Below are 21,323 nucleotides of genomic sequence, written 5' to 3' on the forward strand. Positions count from 1 at the left end.
ACAACCATTGTCTTCTGTGTTTTCTTCCTTCTCTGCCCCTTTTTCTCCCTTAACAAGTAACAAGCAGTGTCTCTGCATTCTTTTCCTCAGGTACATATTTACAGTTTGCTGATGAATGAGCACTGGTTTCCCACTCTCTTGAAGACTTACAGGAGATCACCAGTCACTTTTCTAGAGCTGCTATGTGCCAGAGATTGACAATCAGCCTGAAAAAGACAGAGGTTTTGTACCAACCGGCCCCTGGCTCAAGTTACGAAAAACCAACTGTCCTCATTGATGACACTTGTCTCAATGCTACCAACAAGGTTTGCTACTTGGGCAGTACAATAACATCCTCCGCTTCTCTAGATGTCGAGAGTGAGTCAAGAACCAGAAAGGCCAAGCTGGTGCAACAGGGGAATTCACCAGTACTGCACCATCTGCTCAACATTTGGAAGAAGATTCACGTAGAAATGGAAAAAAACAAATTATCAACTACCAAAATTAATATTGACGCAAAATCAACTAATCCCTTTCACAATAGGTAACCTTTCCTTTAGAGAATGGGAGAGAAAAGGGATCAAAAGAATGGAAAATTGTTTTTCGGGAAATAAATTATTATCTTTTGAACGAATGAAGTGCAAATATGGTATAACTCACAGTACAATGTTTGCATACCACCAACTGAAAACCTACTTGAAAGACAAATTGGGAAGCAGGCGGAGGTTACCAGAAGGAAGCAGTTTTGAATATGTGATTACAGACACAATGATAATTAAAAGATTTATAACAAACATGTACATCAAACTGCAAGAGAAAGAAAATGAGGAAACAAGCTCTAAACCCAAACAAAAGTGGGAACAAGATCTAAACATAAAGATAAAGAATGAAACATGGGAAAAACTATGCTCCGGAACTATGAGAAGTACAATAAACATGAGGTTACGCATGATACAATATAATTGGTTACACCACGCCCCAAAAGTTAAATAAATGGGACCCAACAGTATCAGATCGATGTTTTCGCTGTAAGAAAGAAATGGGAACAACAGTACATGCGATTTGGGCATGTGAGAAAGTGGAAAAGTTTTGGGAAGATCTAAATCAGGTATTAAATAAAATCACAAAAAGCAACATACCAAAAAATCCAGAGATCTTTCTTCTAAGTAATATAATTAGTAAAGTACTTGGTCTCGATTTGGAAGGAGCACAAAAAAGATTTATTATGATAGCCTTACCTGTAGCAAAAAAATGTATTATGTCAACCTGGAAATCAGAAGAGAGCCTGAAAGTACAGCAATGGTACATTGAAATGAATAAATGTATTCCATTGGAAAAACTAACATATAATTTAAGAAATCACAGTATTCGAACAAATTTGGGAACCGTACATGGAACACAACAGAGAAGTCCTACCGCGGACCTCCACCACCTAAAATGACAGAATCTATAGAAGACTAAATGAACTAACCCAGTGTGTAAAAGTAGATGACACAATTTTCTTGTTTATTTTCATTGTGTGATGACATTGTTTAATGGGTTTAATGTATCGTATATGTTGAATGTTTAGTGGGTGGGGAGGGGGTTGGAAATGAGGGAGGGAAGGGAGGGGGGAAAAGGGGAGAAAATGACACCGTGTATATTCAAGAGGGAAATGTTTATGTGTATTTTGGTCAATATGGTTCATAGTGTGAAAAATAAAAAAAAATTTAAAAAAAGAACCAGAAATGCCTGCTTTGCCTTTGGTCATTTGAAAGATCGGGTTTGGTCACAGAACATCATGTTGGCCACCAAGTGCAAGGCCATTGTCATATCAGCCTTGCTATATGGATGTGAGACATGGTGCCCATATCAGCTTGACCAACTCCAGCAGCATCACCTACGTTCTCTGATGAAGATCACCTGGCAAGACAAGGTCTCCAATGTCTAGGTCCTTTCTCGAGCAGGAATGCCAGCAGTTTCAACCTTGGTGATGTCAGCCCAACTAGTCAGGACATATTGTCAGAATGTCTGACAGAAGACTGCCTGAGGACATCCTGTATGGCCAACTGTCCACGGTACCCAAAAGCTAGGAGGCCAGTGAGTACGGTACAAGGATGTTCTACATAAGAGCCTAAAGAGAGCTGACATTGCCTCACCAACATGGTAGGATCTGGCTCAAGATTGCTCACAGTGGAGGGACATCATCAGAAAAGATGTGGAGGCTTCTGAAAACAAGCTCAGAGAAACAGAACTTCTGCCTGTTGCCCCTCCTGGCCTCACCTGCCAAGTATGTAGCAAGCAGTGCTTGTCAAGGATCAGCCTGTACATTACACACAAATCAAACCCCACAAACTGACTGAAAGGAACCAGTATCATCCTAGAGGATGGTTAGCCAGAAGAAGAAGATGACGACAGATACTTTGTTTCAACATTTCAGTATGTACTCAACTCTGTGTACATGGTATTAGCTGAGAGCTTTTATGATTTGCCCAGGAAAACATTTTACATTTTGAAATCCTTTCAAATTATATATTTTTAAAAAAACTATATATACAAAGCAAAAACAGATGCACCCAGTGCGCAAGTTAAAAAAAAATGCATAGAGAAACTAACTGGCCAAAATCATACATTTAATAAGTCTGTGCCTTTTAGAAGACAAAATAACATAACCATTGTCTTCTGAGTTTTCTTCTTTTTCTCCCCCTTTTTCTCATAAGCTTGCAAGATAACAGAATTTACACTGTGAAATCTCAGCGAAGCTACATTGATTGTATGACCAGCATATGGTAAATGACCAGTAAGACAAAAACATACATAAACTTTACATTAATGGTTAAAACAATGGAAAACCAACTATAAAACATAACAATATTAGCAATGAACAATATACATCAAGAGTGATAACATAAACAATTCATTTTTCAAAGAAAACATTAAAGTAGCCCAGCAGCTCAGTTCCCCCACACTTACCCTTAGCAAGTAACAAGCAGTGTGAGGAACAGGAAGGGAGGGGTTTAGGAGGTACAGAAGAGGCGTACACCACGAAACTCATTCCCACTGGAAACATTATTAAAATAACACAAAATACAAATACTTTAATGAGATAAATTCACAAATACAGGATTGAGAATAGTTTTTTTTTTAACTCTATTACACCTGTTGAGTTTTTTCTTTCTCACTTCAGCTTTTTTTTTGCCATTTCAATATGATCATTAGATAGTGTGGCATTAAGGTTTGGGCCACGTCTTCCATTAAGGTTTTCTTTCCAATTGGTTCTTATGTTACGGGTCTCAAGTTCCCTGAGCTCATGAAAAGTTCACTAGTTTGCATGGAATTGAAGCATACCAGGCTAGATAAGGGTGGCATGTTCTCAACCGTATCCAATTAGATAGACCAGAAACTTTCATGGCATCTTTATGTGCTACCCACAAATTTCATTGATGACTTCTGTTGTATATGTCCCATTACCAGAAGATTTCTAGTCCATTAATTGGTATATCCAGAGTTACATTTCAATGGAATCTAGATTCAAGGGGTATTACAAAATGGAAACAGGCCCATAAGTTCAGTTTGTCCATGCTGAATAGCATACACTCCTGCTTCAGCCCCACTTGCCCATGTTTGACCCAGACCCCTCTAATCCCCTTCCATCCGTGCAGTTCTCCAAGCATTTCTTATAGGGAGCTAACATACCTGCCCCCCAATCACTTTGTCTGGCAGCAAGTTCCATGTGCCCACCACTGTTTATTAATTATTAATCATTATTTTTGATCAAAAATAATAAATATCGGAATAGGCTATAAAATCAAGAAAGCATGATGTTTAAGGACTTAAAAAAAAATCACACATTCTGGGAAGCACGGGGTCATGGGCTGGAAGGACCTGTTACTGTGCTGAATGCCTAAATTTTACTTTGCACCCATCTTAAGAAATGACTCTACAAACCAGTGGTTCAGAATGTTCTGCCCTGGAGCCTTCTGTTTTCCTGAACTTGTGCATCAGGTGTGGAGCTTCAGCCACAGGGAACACTAGATACCAACATGGGAGATCAATCAGTGTGAGTTCCCCATCCATAGTGATCATATGATTTCTTTCCTCTATCACATGATTGAATGTTGGTGATGTCAAACTGTGCCCATATGAATGCTGGGGAGAAACTTGTGTCATTGGGTTTCATGGGGTTGGTCTTTCTGGGTGGTAGCCTGACTAAAGCTGGAATGTTTACTTGGGTGTTGGTACCAGCTACACATTAGCAGTTTTTGGCAAGCAGCAGAGGAACATCTCAATAACATTTGGAGCAAACCCATCCAACAGGAACATTACCAAACAAAATTGTAACATAGCCACATTTCACAGGGTGGCATGTTGGAATAGCAGTTAGTGCAATGTCTTTACAGTGCCAGCAATCGGGACATGACCTGGGTTCAAATCCTGTGCTCTCTGTAAGGAGCTTGTACATTCTCCTTGTGTCTGTGTGGGTTTTCTCTGTGGGCTCCGGTTTCCTCCCATCTTTAATGGGGTGTAATTTGAGCGAAACAGACATGTAGGGTCAAATTGCCCCTATTACAGTGCTGTATGTCTAACTTTTTTAATGAACAATTTAAAATAGGTTTTGGCAGATGGTTTTGAGTTTAATCAAAAACATAAACATTTAAGGATCATCTTAAAGAAGCTGAGAAGGGTAGAAGTCCAATAAATATTAGAGTGAAAATGCTGGAGCATTGATAACTGTGGGCACAGTAATGAAAGGTGTATTAACTATGGGGGATGGTGATGAGACTAGAATTGGAGGTGCACTGATTTCTTGCACAGGTATATAACTAGTGAAGATCAGAGGGTGCTGGAAGAACAAAACCAAGTGGGGATTGGCAAATTAAGGCATTTGTTATGTGCAAGTCTGAAGCCTGAAGCAGGGCATGTCTAGTTTCAACAACAGTTTTTTCTGAGTGCAACTATGCTCTGGAACACCCCCCCCCCCCCCCCCCCCCAATACAACCCGAACAATAACACAGCTGTCTGTATTTTTTTGAACTACCAATTGTGAATCCTTTTCTATTTTCTCATGCAGCACATTTTTACATATTGTTTGTTCATGAGTTTTTGTATCTGTGTCGCTGCAGTAAGCAAGAATTTCATTGTATCTTCATGTAGTACTTGTGTATATGGCAATAAACTCCTTTCATCAAATCAAGATAATGTTTAACCACTTTTTCCCTAGTTACTTATTTAGAAGCTTCCACAGATTACAGTTGCCCAAGTTTTTCTGGTTTTCAAAACTAAGCTGTAGATTCAGTGTCAGCACATTATATATCACGGAAACAGGCCATTTGGCCCAACTTATCCAAGCTGCCTGCCTGAGCTCGTCCTATTTGCCTGTGTTTGACCCTCTAAACTTTGTTATTCACCTGGGTATCTAAATGTCTTTTAAACGCTGTAAATGTGGATCATTGTAGATGGTAGATCCAAACCTCATGACACTATCTGTGGCAATAGAAAATGAGGTCAAGTCAAAAGCTTGCTGGAAATCAGAACGTAATAAATAAGGGAATGAACACGGCCATTTGGCCCCTTTATTCCATTCTGCCTTTCAGGAAGCCCATGGGTAATCTCATCCTGGCCTCAGCTCCACTTTCCTGTTTGTTCCCCAGCCTCTTGACAGCTCAATAAGTTGATAAAACCATCGCTCTCTGTTTCAGGGAGGCAAGGAGGCAGAATTATTAATTATATTCAAGGAGGAGAATTGAAAAAAATCACCCTTCTGACAAGAGCCAAGTCCTCATGCATGCATCCTGAGGCTCTTCCCTAAGTTCTGAACCATTTACTGTGGCAGGAATATCACAGCGTTCACCATCATGGGCAGGGAGTTGTCCTGTTGTCAGGAAGTGCTTGCCAGGTTAGGGATGTATCTACTGAAGTTTCGGAAAGCAAGAGGGTCTTAAATGAGGGGTCTTGACAGCATGGAGGTGGTGAAGTATTTGTGAAATACAGATTCAGTGCAGCTAATAACGTGCCCAACTTTTATCTGTGGCGAAACAGAAGATGGATCAATGCTGAGCTGATTGTTTCTCTCAGATACGCCTGAGCACTAAAGAGGGCAGATGGCAGTGACCCTTTACCTTGACCTAAGATACACTTCAGTTTCTTCTAGCAAGGGTTGACACATCTGCTCCTCACAGTAACACTTGTTTCATTAGAGCCCCAGTTGTCAGGTGTCAGCACTGCTGACAAAGTGTTTGGAGTCTTTGGAGACAATTGTGGTCGTTTCAGAAAATTGCTTAAGCAGTTTCTTTTTCTCTCAGATTGACAGATTTCCAATCACAGACCCTGAAAACTTTGACATCAGAAAATGTAACTGTTATAATTACTTGAATAATTTAACTGTCATAATTACTTGCCTCCACTGCAAAACAATAAGATAATTGGTCCTCTGTGATGACTAATGCTTAAATTTGAGATTAAATCCTTTTATCTTTCATACAAGTTTCTATTTCCTGCAAGGACATTTGTAAAAGGCATCTCTCTCTTGGCTTTGGTGGTTTTATATTTCTCATCAGTTTCAAGATCATGGGGATAATATAAATTGGTTCATGAAAGAAAAAGTTTTGTGGATAAGTTTTGGGGCAGATACCTTAAAGTCATTCCAACCCTTGCCCTGAGTTCATACTTCAGCAGCAGTAAAGTTTCAACCCCCAAAGGTTTCGACGCTAAAGGCTTCTGTAACTTTTGCCTGAAGGCAGTAGTGAGAAGAGCCATTTTTAACAATGTTGGCAGCTTTCTTCAGGCAGCATCTCATGAAGATGTCTTCAGTGGACAGGAGGTCAGCGTCCGTGATGGATTTGGCCATGTCTACAACTTTCTGCTTCCCTGGGCATTTGAGCTTCAATACCAGGCAGACTAGTCAGTATACCTTCCATTGCACACCTGTAGGCATCCAGTGAAATAATCAATAACATGTTGAGCCTCCTGAGACTTCTTAAAAATTAGAGGCATTGTTGTGTCTTTTTTTTCACAGTTACCTCAGGTGCTGGCCCCAGGAGTGGTCCTCCGAAAAGTGGGCTCCCAGGAACAAAGCTACTAACCTGCTCCACCACCATCTCATCAATGAAGACAGGTGCTTGATCCCTGACAACATGAGATTGGAAGATCCTTTCACCATTTCTATACATTAGATGATTAGAGGCATTGTAAAACAGTTTAAAAAATATAAATTTATTTATAAAGTTTAACACTATAAATAAAATATTAAGAACAAATCCATTTAAAGTATATGTAATGGTATTTTAATTAAAAATCATTTAAATTTATTAAAATAGAAAAGGAAAGATGCCACAGTGAAACTCCCAGCATCCACTGCCTAGATGCTGGATTTCCGGTTCCTTGAGACTCACTCTTACAATTCCTAACTAATACATTAACATTAAGAATAAACAGTTCATAAGTCAAAAAATACTGTACTTACACTGAACAAACTTCACTGGCACGAATATATAAACCTTAAAGAATTTTACTTTATTTTCAGTCACATTCTTTGAAATCATTAAACTGTTGCTTTATCTTCACGGAGTTGCCAGAAAGACAAACAATAACTTTGTGGATAATTATTCCCCCCCCCCCCCCCAAAGTTTACTGATAAAGTCTTACAAATATACTTAATAATGACTAATAAAGAAAAAGACTTATTAAGCAGGGATAAGGAGACACTTAAGAGAGTCACCCCAACGGCGAGCGGCATCAACCAGTTCTTCATCCTGGGAGACGTCATTTTATTCAAACACAACTTTATTCAAACAACTGCTATGAGCAAAGCACAACCAAGGCACTCCACTGGCTGAATATTTGCTCCCATCTTCACCAATGATTTATGTGTTACTTCAAAGAACATGCACTTTTACAATTTTAAACTGGCACTTATTTTTTTATTCTTATCTATCTATCTATTTATTTATTTATTTCCTTCCCACCCCAAATTTTACAGTTATTAGCAGTGAAGGTTGCCAATCCTAGTCAAATGAATGGAATTGTGTCAACTGTGCTGGCATCAGGCTGAGAGGCAGGTATGAAGCATACATCATCCAGGGATGGAGTGAGTGGTCAGGTGCACCCATGGACCCACAGTGCTGTCCATTTGATGACACCCAACTGCTGGTGCTGGGCTTCACCATTTTTGTGGGGCCAGGAGAAATGATTCAATTCACATTAGCCACCAAAAAACCCCTTCTTTCCTTCTTTTGAGAGTATTCTCCAAAGGTTCCTGTAAGGACCACTGAATAGACTGTTCTTTACAAATGAATGGAGGAGCTTGTGCATGTAAGTACATATATGGTGGCCCTCCTGTCCCCAGCTAACCACTTACTTCAGACACACCTGGTAGGTCCCCATTTACATTCCCATTTTAAGACTGAATCGGGTAGTTCTTGTCTCTGATATACTGGGCTGGACACCTCCCTGACTGTACCCTTTCAGACAGAGAATGGTTCAGCAGCTATTGAAATTTGCTGTTGGTTTCCAAGCCTCACAAATTGTACAAATTGGGATGAATTGGTGTCACCATAGGTGGAAATAAAACATTCCAAGACAATATTAAAAGTAATGAGAGTGCTCCCTATGTCCTGGAAACATTCCTGCCCCAGACAACATGATCAAATGTCACCAGAAATGATCATTCCTTCATTTGCTATCGTGGTGAAAAGTGCCTGTGAGGCATATTGATAAGACTTGAATGAAACATTTCCATCTATTGGTAGGGGAGCCTAAAATGAGTGGCCTTTGGTTTCAGGTGAGAAGGGAGAGATTTAAAGACAATCTGAGGAGCAATATTTTGACATAGAGGGTAGTGGTATACGGAACGAGCCGCCAGAGGAAGAGGTCGAGGCAAGGGCAATTATGGCTTTTAAAAGTTATTGAGACAGGTACAGTGATAAGATATGTTTGGATAGATATGGGCCAAATAAAGAAAAATAGAACTAGTTCAGGCATGAATGATTTTGGGCTGAAGGGTCTATTTTAATGCTTTATAAACTTGTGACTCAATATAAATACATAATTATATGAAATGCAACTCATATTGTTAAACCAAAGCTGCCAGCGGAAATTCAAGTTGTGTTTTATTTTGAGATGATCTCCTATACTTAAAACTGTGCTTTGAAATGTGGATATTAATTTTTGGCAGTGTCAAATAATTAATAAGATTATCAGTTTATTACATGTTCTGCTTAAATTTCCATTGACCATACGTTTATCACGGAGAGAACACAAGCTAACATTTTGTTCTTTTTTTCTTTTCTTTGGCTTGGCTTCGAGGACGAAGATTTATGGAGGGGTAAATGTCCACTTTTTAATTTTTACTTTTACTCAACTTCCAATTCCCAATCACATACACCTCAAGGGCTTGTGGCAAGGAATTTCCTCCTCTGTGTACTTTGTGGCACAGAGTAGAAAATACCAGATAGGTCCAGAAAGGCACAAACCCCTTCAGTTTCACAGCTCTTGGTCCTCATTTTAATCCAAGATATTCTCCAAGATTGGGAACTATTTTGATCCTTTAATCCATTAATAACTGAATTATTTTGCTTTGTCGTTTTCACAAGTTCACAAGTTAAAGGAGCAGAAGTAGGCCATTAAGGCCATCGAGACTGTTCCATGACTACACTAAGCTGAATTATGCTCACACCTAGTTCCAATTTTCAGCCTTTTCCCCATATCCCAATACCCTTACTAATGAGATACTTATCCATTTCCTGTTTAAATGCTCCCAGTGATCTGGCCTCCACTGCTTTGTGCGGCAGTGAGTTCCACAGATCCTCGACCCTCTGACTATAGAAGTTTTTCCTCTTCTCTGTTTTAATTGGACAACTTCCAATTTTAAGACTATGACTCCTTGTCCTCGATTCACCCATCAAGGGAAACATCATATCCGCATTCACTCTATCAAAACCTTTCAGAATTCGAAATGTCTCTATGAGATCCTCCTTCATTCTCCTATACTCCAATGAATACATCTTACGCCAGCTCCTGCATTCCAGGAATCATCCTGGCAAATCTCCTCTGCACTCTCTCCAACAACATCACATTTTTTTCTAAGATAGGGGCCCAAAACTGTACACAGTACTCTAAGTGGGGTCTCACCAGTGCCCCATAGAGTCTCATTAACACCTCTCTACTCTTATACACTGTACCTCTTGAAAGGAATGTTAGCATCGCATTCACCTTCTTCACTACCAATCCCACCTGGGCATTAACTTTTAGATTACTCACCCCAAGGACGCCCACGTCTCTTTGCACCTCCGAGGATTGAATATTCTCCCCATGCAAATAGTTCTCTGCCTGCTTATTTTCACTGCCAAAATGTAGAACTGGATTCTTCTCAACATTTTACTTCATCTGCCATATTTTTGGCCAGTATCCGGCAGGAGGATCCAGCAGAAATCTGTCTATATCCTTCTGCAATTTTATGGTTTCTTCAACAGTTCCTGCTCTGCCATCTACCTGAGTGCCATCCCCAAATTTGGCCATAAAACCATTCATTCTACAATCCAAATCGTTAATATAAATTGTAAACAACAGTGGCCCCAAGACCGACCTCTGCAGAACACCGCTTGTTACAGGCAGCCATCCTGAACGGGATTGGCCAATCCATATCAGACTCAAATAATTCAAATGCCACTAGTTCTTCTAGAATTTAGTAGTCCAAAAGCTTTTGTAACAAGGACACATGAGAAGTGCTGGACTCTAGAGCGAGAAAGAAAATCTGCTGGAGGGAACAGCATGTTGAACAGTATCCGTGCCCTTGATGAAAGGTTCAGGCCCAAAATCTTGACCTTTCTTTTTCTCTCATCAATGCTGCTCGATCCACTGCTACAATAGCAATTCTATCAAACCTCTGGCATATTTACCAATGGACAAGCACCTTCCCCTTGTCAATATTACCGGGGACTCTTACCTATTCAGCACTGTTTAAAGTTAGGGAGGTAGGCGAGAGAGGGATTCAATGCCAAATACAAAAATGAATGTCTGTTGGTAAACAATAAAAAAATCTGTGGATGCTGGGGTCTCGTGCAGTACACAGAAGTGCTGGAGAAACTCAGCGGGTCACACAGTATCCATCGGAAGTGAAAGGCAACATTTTTTGCTGACAAGAAAACCTGCAGATGCTGGGGTCTACGTGCCTCTCCTGATGAAATGTCAACTGCCTTTAACTTCTTATCAATGTTGTGTGACCTGCTGAGTTTCTGCTACACTTTGATGTATTTTCCTGTTTCTATTTTGTGTCGAGTCCACGCTGCTGAAGATCCAGCTGCGCTGGGTGGGTCACGTCTCCAGAATGGAGGACCATCGCCTTCCCAAGATCATGTTCTATGGTGAGCTCTCCACTGGCCACCGTGACAGAGGTGGACCAAAGAAAAGGTACAAGGACTGCCTAAAGAAATCTCTTGGTGCCTGCCACATTGACCACCGCCAGTGGGCTGATCTCGCCTCAAACCGTGCATCTTGGCGCCTCACAATTCGGCGGGCAGCAACCTCCTTTGAAGAAGACCGCAGAGCCCACTTCACTGACAAAAGGCAAAGGAGGAAAAACCCAACACCCAACCCCAACCAACCAATTTTCCCCTGCAGCCGCTGCAACCGTGTCTGCCTGTCCCGCATCGGACTTGTCAGCCACAAACGAGCCTGCAGCTGACATGGACTTTTTTTTTTCTCTTTGGCTTGGCTTCGCGGACGAAGATTTATGGAGGGGGTAAAAATTCCACGTCAGCTGCAGGCTCGTTTGTGGCTGACCAGTCCGATGCGGGACAGGCAGACACGATTGCAGCGGTTGCAAGGGAAAATTGGTTGGTTGGGGTTGGGTGTTGGGTTTTTCCTCCTTTGCCTTTTGTCAGTGAGGTGGGCTCTGCGGTCTTCTTCAAAGGAGGCTGCTGCCCGCCAAACTGTGAGGCGCCAAGATGCACGGTTTGAGGCGTTATCAGCCCACTGGCGGTGGTCAATGTGGCAGGCACCAAGAGATTTCTTTAGGCAGTCCTTGTACCTTTTCTTTGGTGCACCTCTGTCACGGTGGCCAGTGGAGAGCTCGCCATATAATACGATCTTGGGAAGGCGATGGTCCTCCATTCTGGAGACGTGACCCATCCAGCGCAGCTGGATCTTCAGCAGCGTGGACTCGATGCTGTCGACCTCTGCCATCTCGAGTACCTCGACGTTAGGGGTGTGAGCGCTCCAATGGATGTTGAGGATGGAGCGGAGACAACGCTGGTGGAAGCGTTCTAGGAGCCGTAGGTGGTGCCGGTAGAGGACCCATGATTCGGAGCCGAACAGGAGTGTGGGTATGACAACGGCTCTGTATACGCTTATCTTTGTGAGGTTTTTCAGTTGGTTGTTTTTCCAGACTCTTTTGTGTAGTCTTCCAAAGGCGCTATTTGCCTTGGCGAGTCTGTTGTCTATCTCATTGTCGATCCTTGCATCTGATGAAATGGTGCAGCCGAGATAGGTAAACTGGTTGACCGTTTTGAGTTTTGTGTGCCCGATGGAGATGTGGGGGGGCTGGTAGTCATGGTGGGGAGCTGGCTGATGGAGGACCTCAGTTTTCTTCAGGCTGACTTCCAGGCCAAACATTTTGGCAGTTTCCGCAAAGCAGGACGTCAAGCGCTGAAGAGCTGGCTCTGAATGGGCAACTAAAGCGGCATCATCTGCAAAGAGTAGTTCACGGACAAGTTTCTCTTGTGTCTTGGTGTGAGCTTGCAGGCGCCTCAGATTGAAGAGACTGCCATCCGTGCGGTACCGGATGTAAACAGCGTCTTCATTGTTGGGGTCTTTCATGGCTTGGTTCAGCATCATGCTGAAGAAGATTGAAAAGAGGGTTGGTGCGAGAACACAGCCTTGCTTCACGCCATTGTTAATGGAGAAGGGTTCAGAGAGCTCATTGCTGTATCTGACCCGACCTTGTTGGTTTTCGTGCAGTTGGATAATCATGTTGAGGAACTTTGGGGGACATCCGATGCGCTCTAGTATTTGCCAAAGCCCTTTCCTGCTCACGGTGTCGAAGGCTTTGGTGAGGTCAACAAAGGTGATGTAGAGTCCTTTGTTTTGAAGCCAAGCCAAAGATTTTGTGTGGATCAGTGATTCGCTGGCCCACCTTATTTCCCTTTGAGACTTTTTAAACATTTTTGGAGAAGATGCACAAAAGGTAAAATCAGGTCAAATTTTAAAACTTGGCGGCACATGCCAACTTGTTTAAGAGTTGCTGTCGGAATGCGGAAATCTGCAAATGCAGCCAGATATCAGAGCAACAGCAGCTGAGACAAGCAACGAGGCTTCCATTTGAAGTGCAGCTCAAACAAATGACCCTGTTTGATGGATGTACACTGTGGCCTGGAGAGTCAGTCATTGAATTAATCTTAAAAGAAAGCAGTGGTGTAGGTGCTGGGAAGTGGGTGCAATGTGTCTATATGTATGTGAGAAAGAGTGCCGCAGCTGTTAACGTCCCAGCACCAAACTCAGTCAGGAACTTAGAAACTGACAGATAATGTCCACGGAGGCTGGCGTGTATTTTGATGTAACTCGAGCATTATCTTGCCCTGCTTGAGACTCGCAGATAATTGATGACGGTTTAGTTAATCATTTCTCCCCATTGTTCACCAGGTAGTTCGCCTGAAGGATCTTTTATTTGGCTTTTGTGTCTTCCCATAGGTAATTGATCATTCAACACCCAGGGAAGTGAGCGGTCATGAATAACCAAGAGGTGATATCACTCCTACAGGAGTGTAAGCAGGCCCTTGATGCTCCCCCATCTGAACCGTCAGAAGAGAACAAGACAGAGTACTGGCAGTGTGAAGGTGAGAGATTCAGAGAAGCCGAGCTAAAGGATTACAACAGCACCCGGCAGCACAGTCCACACTTTGCAGACGTGATGTTCTGTAATTTCTGCACCATAATTTTTTTTTGGTGGACAAGTGTCGAGAAGTAACAGCGCACGAATAGGATTAGGTGCTGAGAAGGGAAGGAAATGCATTTTGTTATTGTGAATTGCTATCAGTTCTCATTTTAAGCTCCAATAAACACAAGGATTGAGTGGTCACTACAATAGAACAGTCAGCAAACCTTTGCTACTGACAAATCTTTAGTGCACTATCCACTGTGTAAATGGCATTACCCCTTCTGGGACTGGTGTGCTTGCATACTTCTAAATTGCTTTGTAGAAATCTTATATCTCCCATGTATATATGACTTTTTTCATAAGATGTCAAATTTTTATACATTTGGAAAGGCAAGGCCAACCTGAAGGAAACACACTGCACTATTTACACTCCCTTTTAAATATGACAGCGTATAGTAGTTTGAGACAACCTCAGACTCATCTGCCTTGCAATAGACACATACATTCAGCAAATGGCAATAAGGTCTGTTGCATGCATTCATTACACCTTTCTATAATTCCTAGCTGTGCTGGTAAAAGTATTGCACCAAGAAATGAACCTGTGTGAGTAATTGCATTTTCAGGTGGGTTTGAAGGGGTTAGTGGTCTGCTTTCCTGAGAGCAGCTTCAATTTAAAAGCCCAAATAGCTTCATTTGGTGAAAAGTCTCAACTCGGAGCAAAGTGCAGCCGGCATCTTCCAAGCTTGCCTCTTTATTCCACTTGAAACTCAAGGATGACTGGATTTAACTATTCGCTTCATCCCAATATCTTCCAGCAAGGAACAATCCAGCCATCATATGCATGCAGAATAAAGCATTCTGAAGGAAGAGCTTGGAGTACAAGTAATGGATTTGTTTTAAATTAGTCATCCACACACTTTTGAAACTTTGATTCAGACAAACAAGGCAGTAGTTACAAACTACCTTACTGATAGTTTCTAGTGCTTCAGTAATACAATCCATCTCGGGTCAATGAGCAGTTATATGCATGCTTTGTATACTGCACATACTTTCCGTCACCTCAGCACTCAAGAAATTTGTGGTTAGCTCTTGGAAAAAATTGTCCAGGATGAAAATGTAAACAATGTGAACAATCATCGGATGTCCTCAATGTCAAAACACTATGGTGGTAACAGTGGACCATGCAGCTCATGGTATGGCAAGTTCCATTTACTTCAGCTTTTATGATGGAGCAAAATATCCCAAACAATGTGCTCAGATGAAATTTCATGCCCAAGTCGGATATGGAGATATTAGGACAGATGACCAAAATCTTGGTGAAAACAGTATCTTACAAAACAGCATTGTAGAAGGGAGAGAAGGAGAAAATGATGAAAAAGCTAGGAAGGAAACTCCAGGGTTTAGATCTCAGCAAGCAAAGGCTCAGCAAATTACAAATTAACCTAGTGTTACTGCAAATGAGTAGAAGTGGGTCAATACGGACTTGGTGGGTTGACTCAACTTGATTGATGAGAGAAGACAAATGGGGGAACTGGAAACTTTAAGATGCAGGGTTGAATGAGATTTCATAGATTATAGATTTTCTTATGATGTGAGAGGAGGCTGTTCAACCCATTGAATCTATGCTTGCTTTCAGAGCAATCCCAATCAATCTAATTCCTCTCTCACATGCCCATCAAGTTCAGTCCAGTTTTCTTCCCACCCAGCTGCATCAGAATAATTTAGAGCAGCCGGCAGATCATCATAACTTCGGGAAGTGGAAGCAAATCTGAGCACCTGTGGAAAACCCACAAGGTCAGAGGGAGAATGTGCAAGGCCCACATGTAAACCAGGCATTGGGATTGAACCAGAGAAACTGAAGGTGTGAGGCAGCAGCTCTCCCTGATGCACCCATGTTTTGGGGGGAGAACTTGTTTTAACTTAAGCCATCAGTACAGAACTAACATGAATGTTTTAAACTGAATATTAAGACAGAATGGGTTGTTCTTGTTTTTATTTGTTTAGAAGTGGCGGAGGGAGGAAGAGACGCTCTCTTTTTAATGCTACATTTTAAAAATTTTAATAATGCAGCCCTTATGATCCATGAAGCCCAATTAACCTACCAAACCGATTTTGGAGAGTGGGAGGAAATCTGAGCAACCAGGGGAAACTCCGCACGTCATGGGAAGAATGTATAAACTCCTTACAGATAGTGCCAGTTTCTAATCTGGGTCATTGGCACTACAATAGCATTGGACCAACTGCTATGCTATCCTTATAAATATCTTGTAATGACCCACACCATCTGCAGCTTCCAACCTGTGTGGAATATTGCCATGTCTCAATTCATGTGAGAGATGTCATTTTTATTCAGCACACTGAATGTGGCTGGTTTCATTCAATACAGGAAGAAAGCAACAATATGCTTTTACATACCTAGATGGCTAACGTCATGAAGGATTTTAAACAGGAATGAGTACTTTAAATTAAGCTAAGTTTCAGTAGGTCAAAGGGGGTGGAATATTAATATGATGATGCAGGTCAGGAGAGGCACAGTAGAATTTAGATGATGTCAAGATAATGGAGGGTAAAACAAGGCAGGAAGTGCAATAGAAAAGTCAGATCCAGAGGTTAAAAAGTTCACCAGGTTGAGAATAAAATGAGTCAACATGTCTTTTGTAGCGTCTTCAGTATAAAAGCAGGATCTGACAAGACATGGTTGACCTATAAAGTGGTAATAATCAAAACCCCTCAGTCCTATAGGTGGTGTCAAGAAATGGACAACCCTACCTGAGATCACTTGAAGTCTTTCCCATTACCAATCATTCCAGTTTTGGTCAATGCTCAGGCTCAGGGTCATTATATATGAAATAGCCTAGATGATGCCAGTTAGACTGCAGCACTCCCGAGATTCAGGAAGATAAGTGGATAGTACAAGAGTGATATTTTGTTCATCCTACTTTCACTGACGTGGTGCTGGCAAAGTTAGTGGTCATGTTATTCAGACCACTTTTTTAAAAAAGGACAAGTTAACAGCATTCATTCATGCAAGGATGAAGCTTTTGGAATTGATATTTGATGAATATTTTTAATTTGCAGCTTTAAGCACATTAAAGGTCACCTCAAAAACAGCAAAGCATGCATAGAGCTGCTTTTCATCGACTATAGCACAACCTTCAATTATTCTCTCAGTGCTGGTCAAGAAGCTACTAACCCTAGGCCTCTGCACCCTCACTCAGCAACTGGATCCTTGACTTTCTCATCAGAAGACCACAGTCAGTATGAATTGGAAACATCTCCTCCTCACTGATCATCAACAAAGCGCACCCCAAGGATGCTTGCTTAGCCCACTACTCTAACTCTACTTATTATACCCCCATGACTGTGTGGCTAGGTGCAATTCAAATGCTATCTACAAGTTTGTTGATGACACCACAGTTGTCAGAAGAATCACAAATGGGAATGAGGAAGCATACAGGAGGGAGATAGATCAGGTCATTGAATGGTGTAATGATAACAACCTTGCGCTCCACATCAGCAAAACCAAGGAGATGATTATGGACTTCAGAAGGAAGTCAGGGGAACATGACCCAGCCCTCATCAAGGGCTCAGTAGTGGAGAGGGTCAAGATCTTCAAAGTTCTGGGAGTCAACATCTCCAAGGATCTGTCCTGGAGCCTCCATGTTGATGCAATCACAAAAAAGGCTCGCCAGCAGCTACACTTTGTTAGGTGTCTGAGGTGGTTCAATATGTCACCGAAGACTCTTGTAAACTTCTGCAGGTGTACCGTGGAGAGCATTCTGGCTGGTTGCATCATTGCCTGGTATGGAGGCACCAATTCCCAGGACCATAAAAAAAACTCCAGTAGGTTATTAACTTGGCCTGTGACATCACAGGCACCAGAGTATACTCTATTGAGGACATCTACATGAGGTGGTGCCTTAAAAAGCAGCCTCTATCCTCAAAGACTCCCCCCCCCCCCCCCCCACCACCACCCAGGCCATGCTCTCTTCACTCTGCTACCATCGGCAAAAAGGTGCAGGAAGCTAAAGATGAGCACTCGGTGCCACAAGGACAGCTTCTTCCCCATTGCCATCAGATTCACTATTATTTAATTCTTTTTAATAGTAATGATGTATGATGGTTATAATATGAATTATTTTATATTAATATATTATATTCATATTATATTAATATGAATTATGTGAGGCTGACACAAAACACTGAATTTCATGACTTGTTCATGACAATAAATTCTGATTCTGAAGTGAAAGAGGAATGAGCTTGATAAACATGATCAGAAAAAAGATGCTGTCAATGTATTTGCAAAACCTGATATCTTGCTGTGACAAGCTGAACACCTCGTGACATTGCTATCACTCTCTCTGTGACCTGGGGCGCAGGTAGTTAATCACAACATACAAATAGAATATTGTTTCTTAATGAAGGCCTACCTGAATCATGGAAATCCTATTACATTTTACGCTGGGCCCCTTCAACTTTCTCAAATGGGTAGGACACTTTTCCACTCTTGAGATTGTATCTTCCAGAGGACCTAATCAATTTTGTTCCAGTCAAAGTAGAATAAGAGCCTCCAATAATCACCAATGATATGGTGCAGACCTCCAAAATGAAACTGGGATAATGATCTCAGGAACCTCCTCCTCAGGCCATTAGAGTGAACCAACAAAGCTAATTTTAAAAATGGGAGTTTTTTGTTTAAGAATGCTATAAGCTTGGAAATAACATGCACCTTTATCTTGGTTTCTAGTTTCTTTCACTGCTTGGAAGATTACTGCCAGAACTTGCATAATTTCCCAAATGTATAAGATCACTCCTTAAGAGTCATTTTTGTTCTGTCTAAAAATGATATGCATTTAAACAGGGTAGATTTCAGAATCAGCCTGAATATTTTCATTCTCACTGAAGGCGATCTGACAGTAATAATCTTTGCTACAATTTGTCTCACTTTTTCACACCACCAATTAAATGGATATGGGGACAGGGTGGTGATAGATGATAAATATCCAATTGCAATGCAGTTCAGATGATGTTATGCTCCTTTCTTTTGTTCTCAAGGTATCATCCCTTTTTTAAAAAAAACTTTATAAAGTGTTTTGAGTTCATTTCTAGATGCTGATACTCCTCCAGTTCTACTCAGTTGCAGCAAGATGGCTGCCTAGCTTAATTATTTTTGATATTGTCATCTGACAGCAAAAAGTTAGATTAAAAAAAAGGAAGATTGTTTATTATTAATCATTCTGCAGTCCCACATGAGAATGTTCAGCTCCTGATTGTCCTAAAATATTAATAAATCTGTATATTCATGAAATTCCATGCAGGTTCTCATGGCTTTTATTTTTGTCAGAGTCAAGAAGACTCTGTTATAAAACAGGAGCAATGGAAACCCCACTGGAAAATTCCTGTTGGACTTGTTCACCTGACCCCTGTGAATCCAGAAAGTCCCACTGAGTTAATGTTAGAAGGCATTTAGGGGTAGCAACTGACGTCCCCATGGCTTTGCTCTGAACATGCAAAGTACTGACTCCCTGGTGCAGTTTGGTTGTGAAATCTGGAACCATTGAAGCCAATGGAAGCAGAATATAAAACACAGTCACAACCACATTGTGGATTCAGTCGTCATAACTACAAACAAGTTATTCTTGCTGTATGATGACACCTCTGTCCTCATCAGGAATGTGTTCCTTTTCCTCATGTAGTGGAGAGAATGCAAGTAGCCACCATAGAGGCACAGATCTATTCCAGAGGCTCATTACTTACTGGAAAAATCAAACTAACCTAATATACAGTGCCCTGGTCTTTGTCAATTTATCTGCAGTCAAATAAGATGCCAAACTCAAAAGGGACACATTGTAACTAATATTGTTGGATGAAGACGAAATAGTAAGTTGCATCATGGAAATAAATTCAGGTGAGCCATAAAACAAATGGGCAATTGTGTCATGAAATTGCCTGTGGATGCCTCGTGAAAAAAATTAAAACGAGATCTTTTGTGCAAAAAGTTAGAATTTTTGCCTTCCTACGCTACAGTGAAAGCTGAACTCCTGCAGCTGACGAGAACATTACCCCTCCATAAATCTTCGTCCGCGAAGCCAAGCCAAAGAAGAATATCCACCATTTACTACCTTCGATGTCGATGCCTCTCTGTCCTTTTTTTTTAACCAAAGACTGAAAAAAATCCAATTTCTGTGAGCACTCTTCAGAATTGTCTTGGGCCCTTCTTCCTCCATCTCCTTAAGGTTACATCCCCCCAAAAAAACTGGAGAAGAAGTTAACTTTGTTCATTAGCATAAGGGGGTGAGGCATAAATCAACGCAATAATGAGTAGGAACCAGGATGAGTATGAGTGGATTAACTTAAGTCATGAAATTAAATTAAATGTCTAAGCACTGATTTATAGATGTTTTAACTTATAAAGTATGGTTTCTCTAGTTTGACTGACGTCCCCAAAATATCAATTGTTTAAGAACATTGTTGCAAAAATTCAATCTTGTATCATTATTCCAGCAGGAGTTCAGGGAACAGACCATGGAATTTCGTGCACAAATAAGCCTTTTTTTTTCCCAGTGAAGTCATCAGCTATGCAGAGTTCACCAAATGGCCCCAGAAAAATCATACTTAAAACAAATTGCAGACACTTTCCTACAGGGTGTTTTGATAACCATTTTGTCTCGTTCCATTCCTGCTATGGTTCTTCATGCACAGAGTGTCATTGAAAGGATTTACTTCCTTTAAAAACATTTTTAAGAGCTGGTTCAGTTTGTTTTCCTCAGGGCATGGTATAGTAAAGCACCCAGTGGCAGACATTATGAGTCTTTTGTAAGGATTGAGCAGCTTGTAGTCACTCTCAAGTGGATGTGCTTTCACAACTTCAGATGCCATATCTCAGCATTTTGCCACTGAGGTGTCTTTTATTTCTTGTAAGAGTTCCTTACATGAACTTTGACCTTTCTAGCTTCACTCTCTGTTGATCTGAGGACCCTGCTGAAGCAGGCAAAGGAAATGAAGTGGCCCTTTGTACCAGAGAGGTGGCAATACAAGCAAGAAGTACGCCCAGAAGACAAAACAAACCTGAAAGATATCATCAGCGAGGAGCTGCCCGACCTGTTGGTATGAATAATGCACCTGTTACTCCAAAAAAGTATTTCCTTTTTAACAAAGAAAAGTGAAGGCCAAGTCGTTTCCCAATTAAACTTGGCACCATTGTCTATAACCTGCTTCCACAGACATATCAGGGGACGTATTTCCAATTTTATAAAATTATTTTGTTGCTTTTTGTATGCAATGGAACCAGACATATCACGTTTGCTGAGTTGAAGTGGCCTGAAGGAGATGAGCCAATATTCCAAGTATTTTGAAAGCTGCTGGCATGCGGATCATTATGAGAGAGAGAATGTCTCTTCCTCCCCCTCCACTTTTTTGAAACAAACAAAACAAAAACAATCTATTCTCTCTGAGGAATTCGATTCAAAGCGTTTTCATATATTAGTCCCGT

General features: G+C 41.2%; 1 protein-coding gene across 3 annotated transcripts in view; it reads left to right on the forward strand.

The window, feature by feature from the left end:
• Positions 1–21,323, forward strand: part of alpk1 (alpha-kinase 1) — a 107,519-nt gene that overhangs the window by 33,155 nt on the left and 53,041 nt on the right. For 2 of the 3 annotated variants that reach the window (XM_069926198.1, XM_069926196.1), the window contains exons 2-3: positions 13,642–13,787; positions 20,784–20,938. In XM_069926198.1, the coding sequence (XP_069782299.1) occupies positions 13,679–13,787; positions 20,784–20,938 (264 nt within the window). In that variant the 5' untranslated portion in view covers positions 13,642–13,678. Of the gene's footprint in view, positions 1–6,973; positions 7,073–13,641; positions 13,788–20,783; positions 20,939–21,323 lie in introns of all 3 variants that reach the window. The other variant, XM_069926197.1, reaches the window with a different exon arrangement.

The sequence above is a fragment of the Narcine bancroftii genome, chromosome 3, assembly GCF_036971445.1.
Source record: "Narcine bancroftii isolate sNarBan1 chromosome 3, sNarBan1.hap1, whole genome shotgun sequence".
NCBI classification, from domain to species: Eukaryota; Metazoa; Chordata; class Chondrichthyes; order Torpediniformes; family Narcinidae; genus Narcine; species Narcine bancroftii.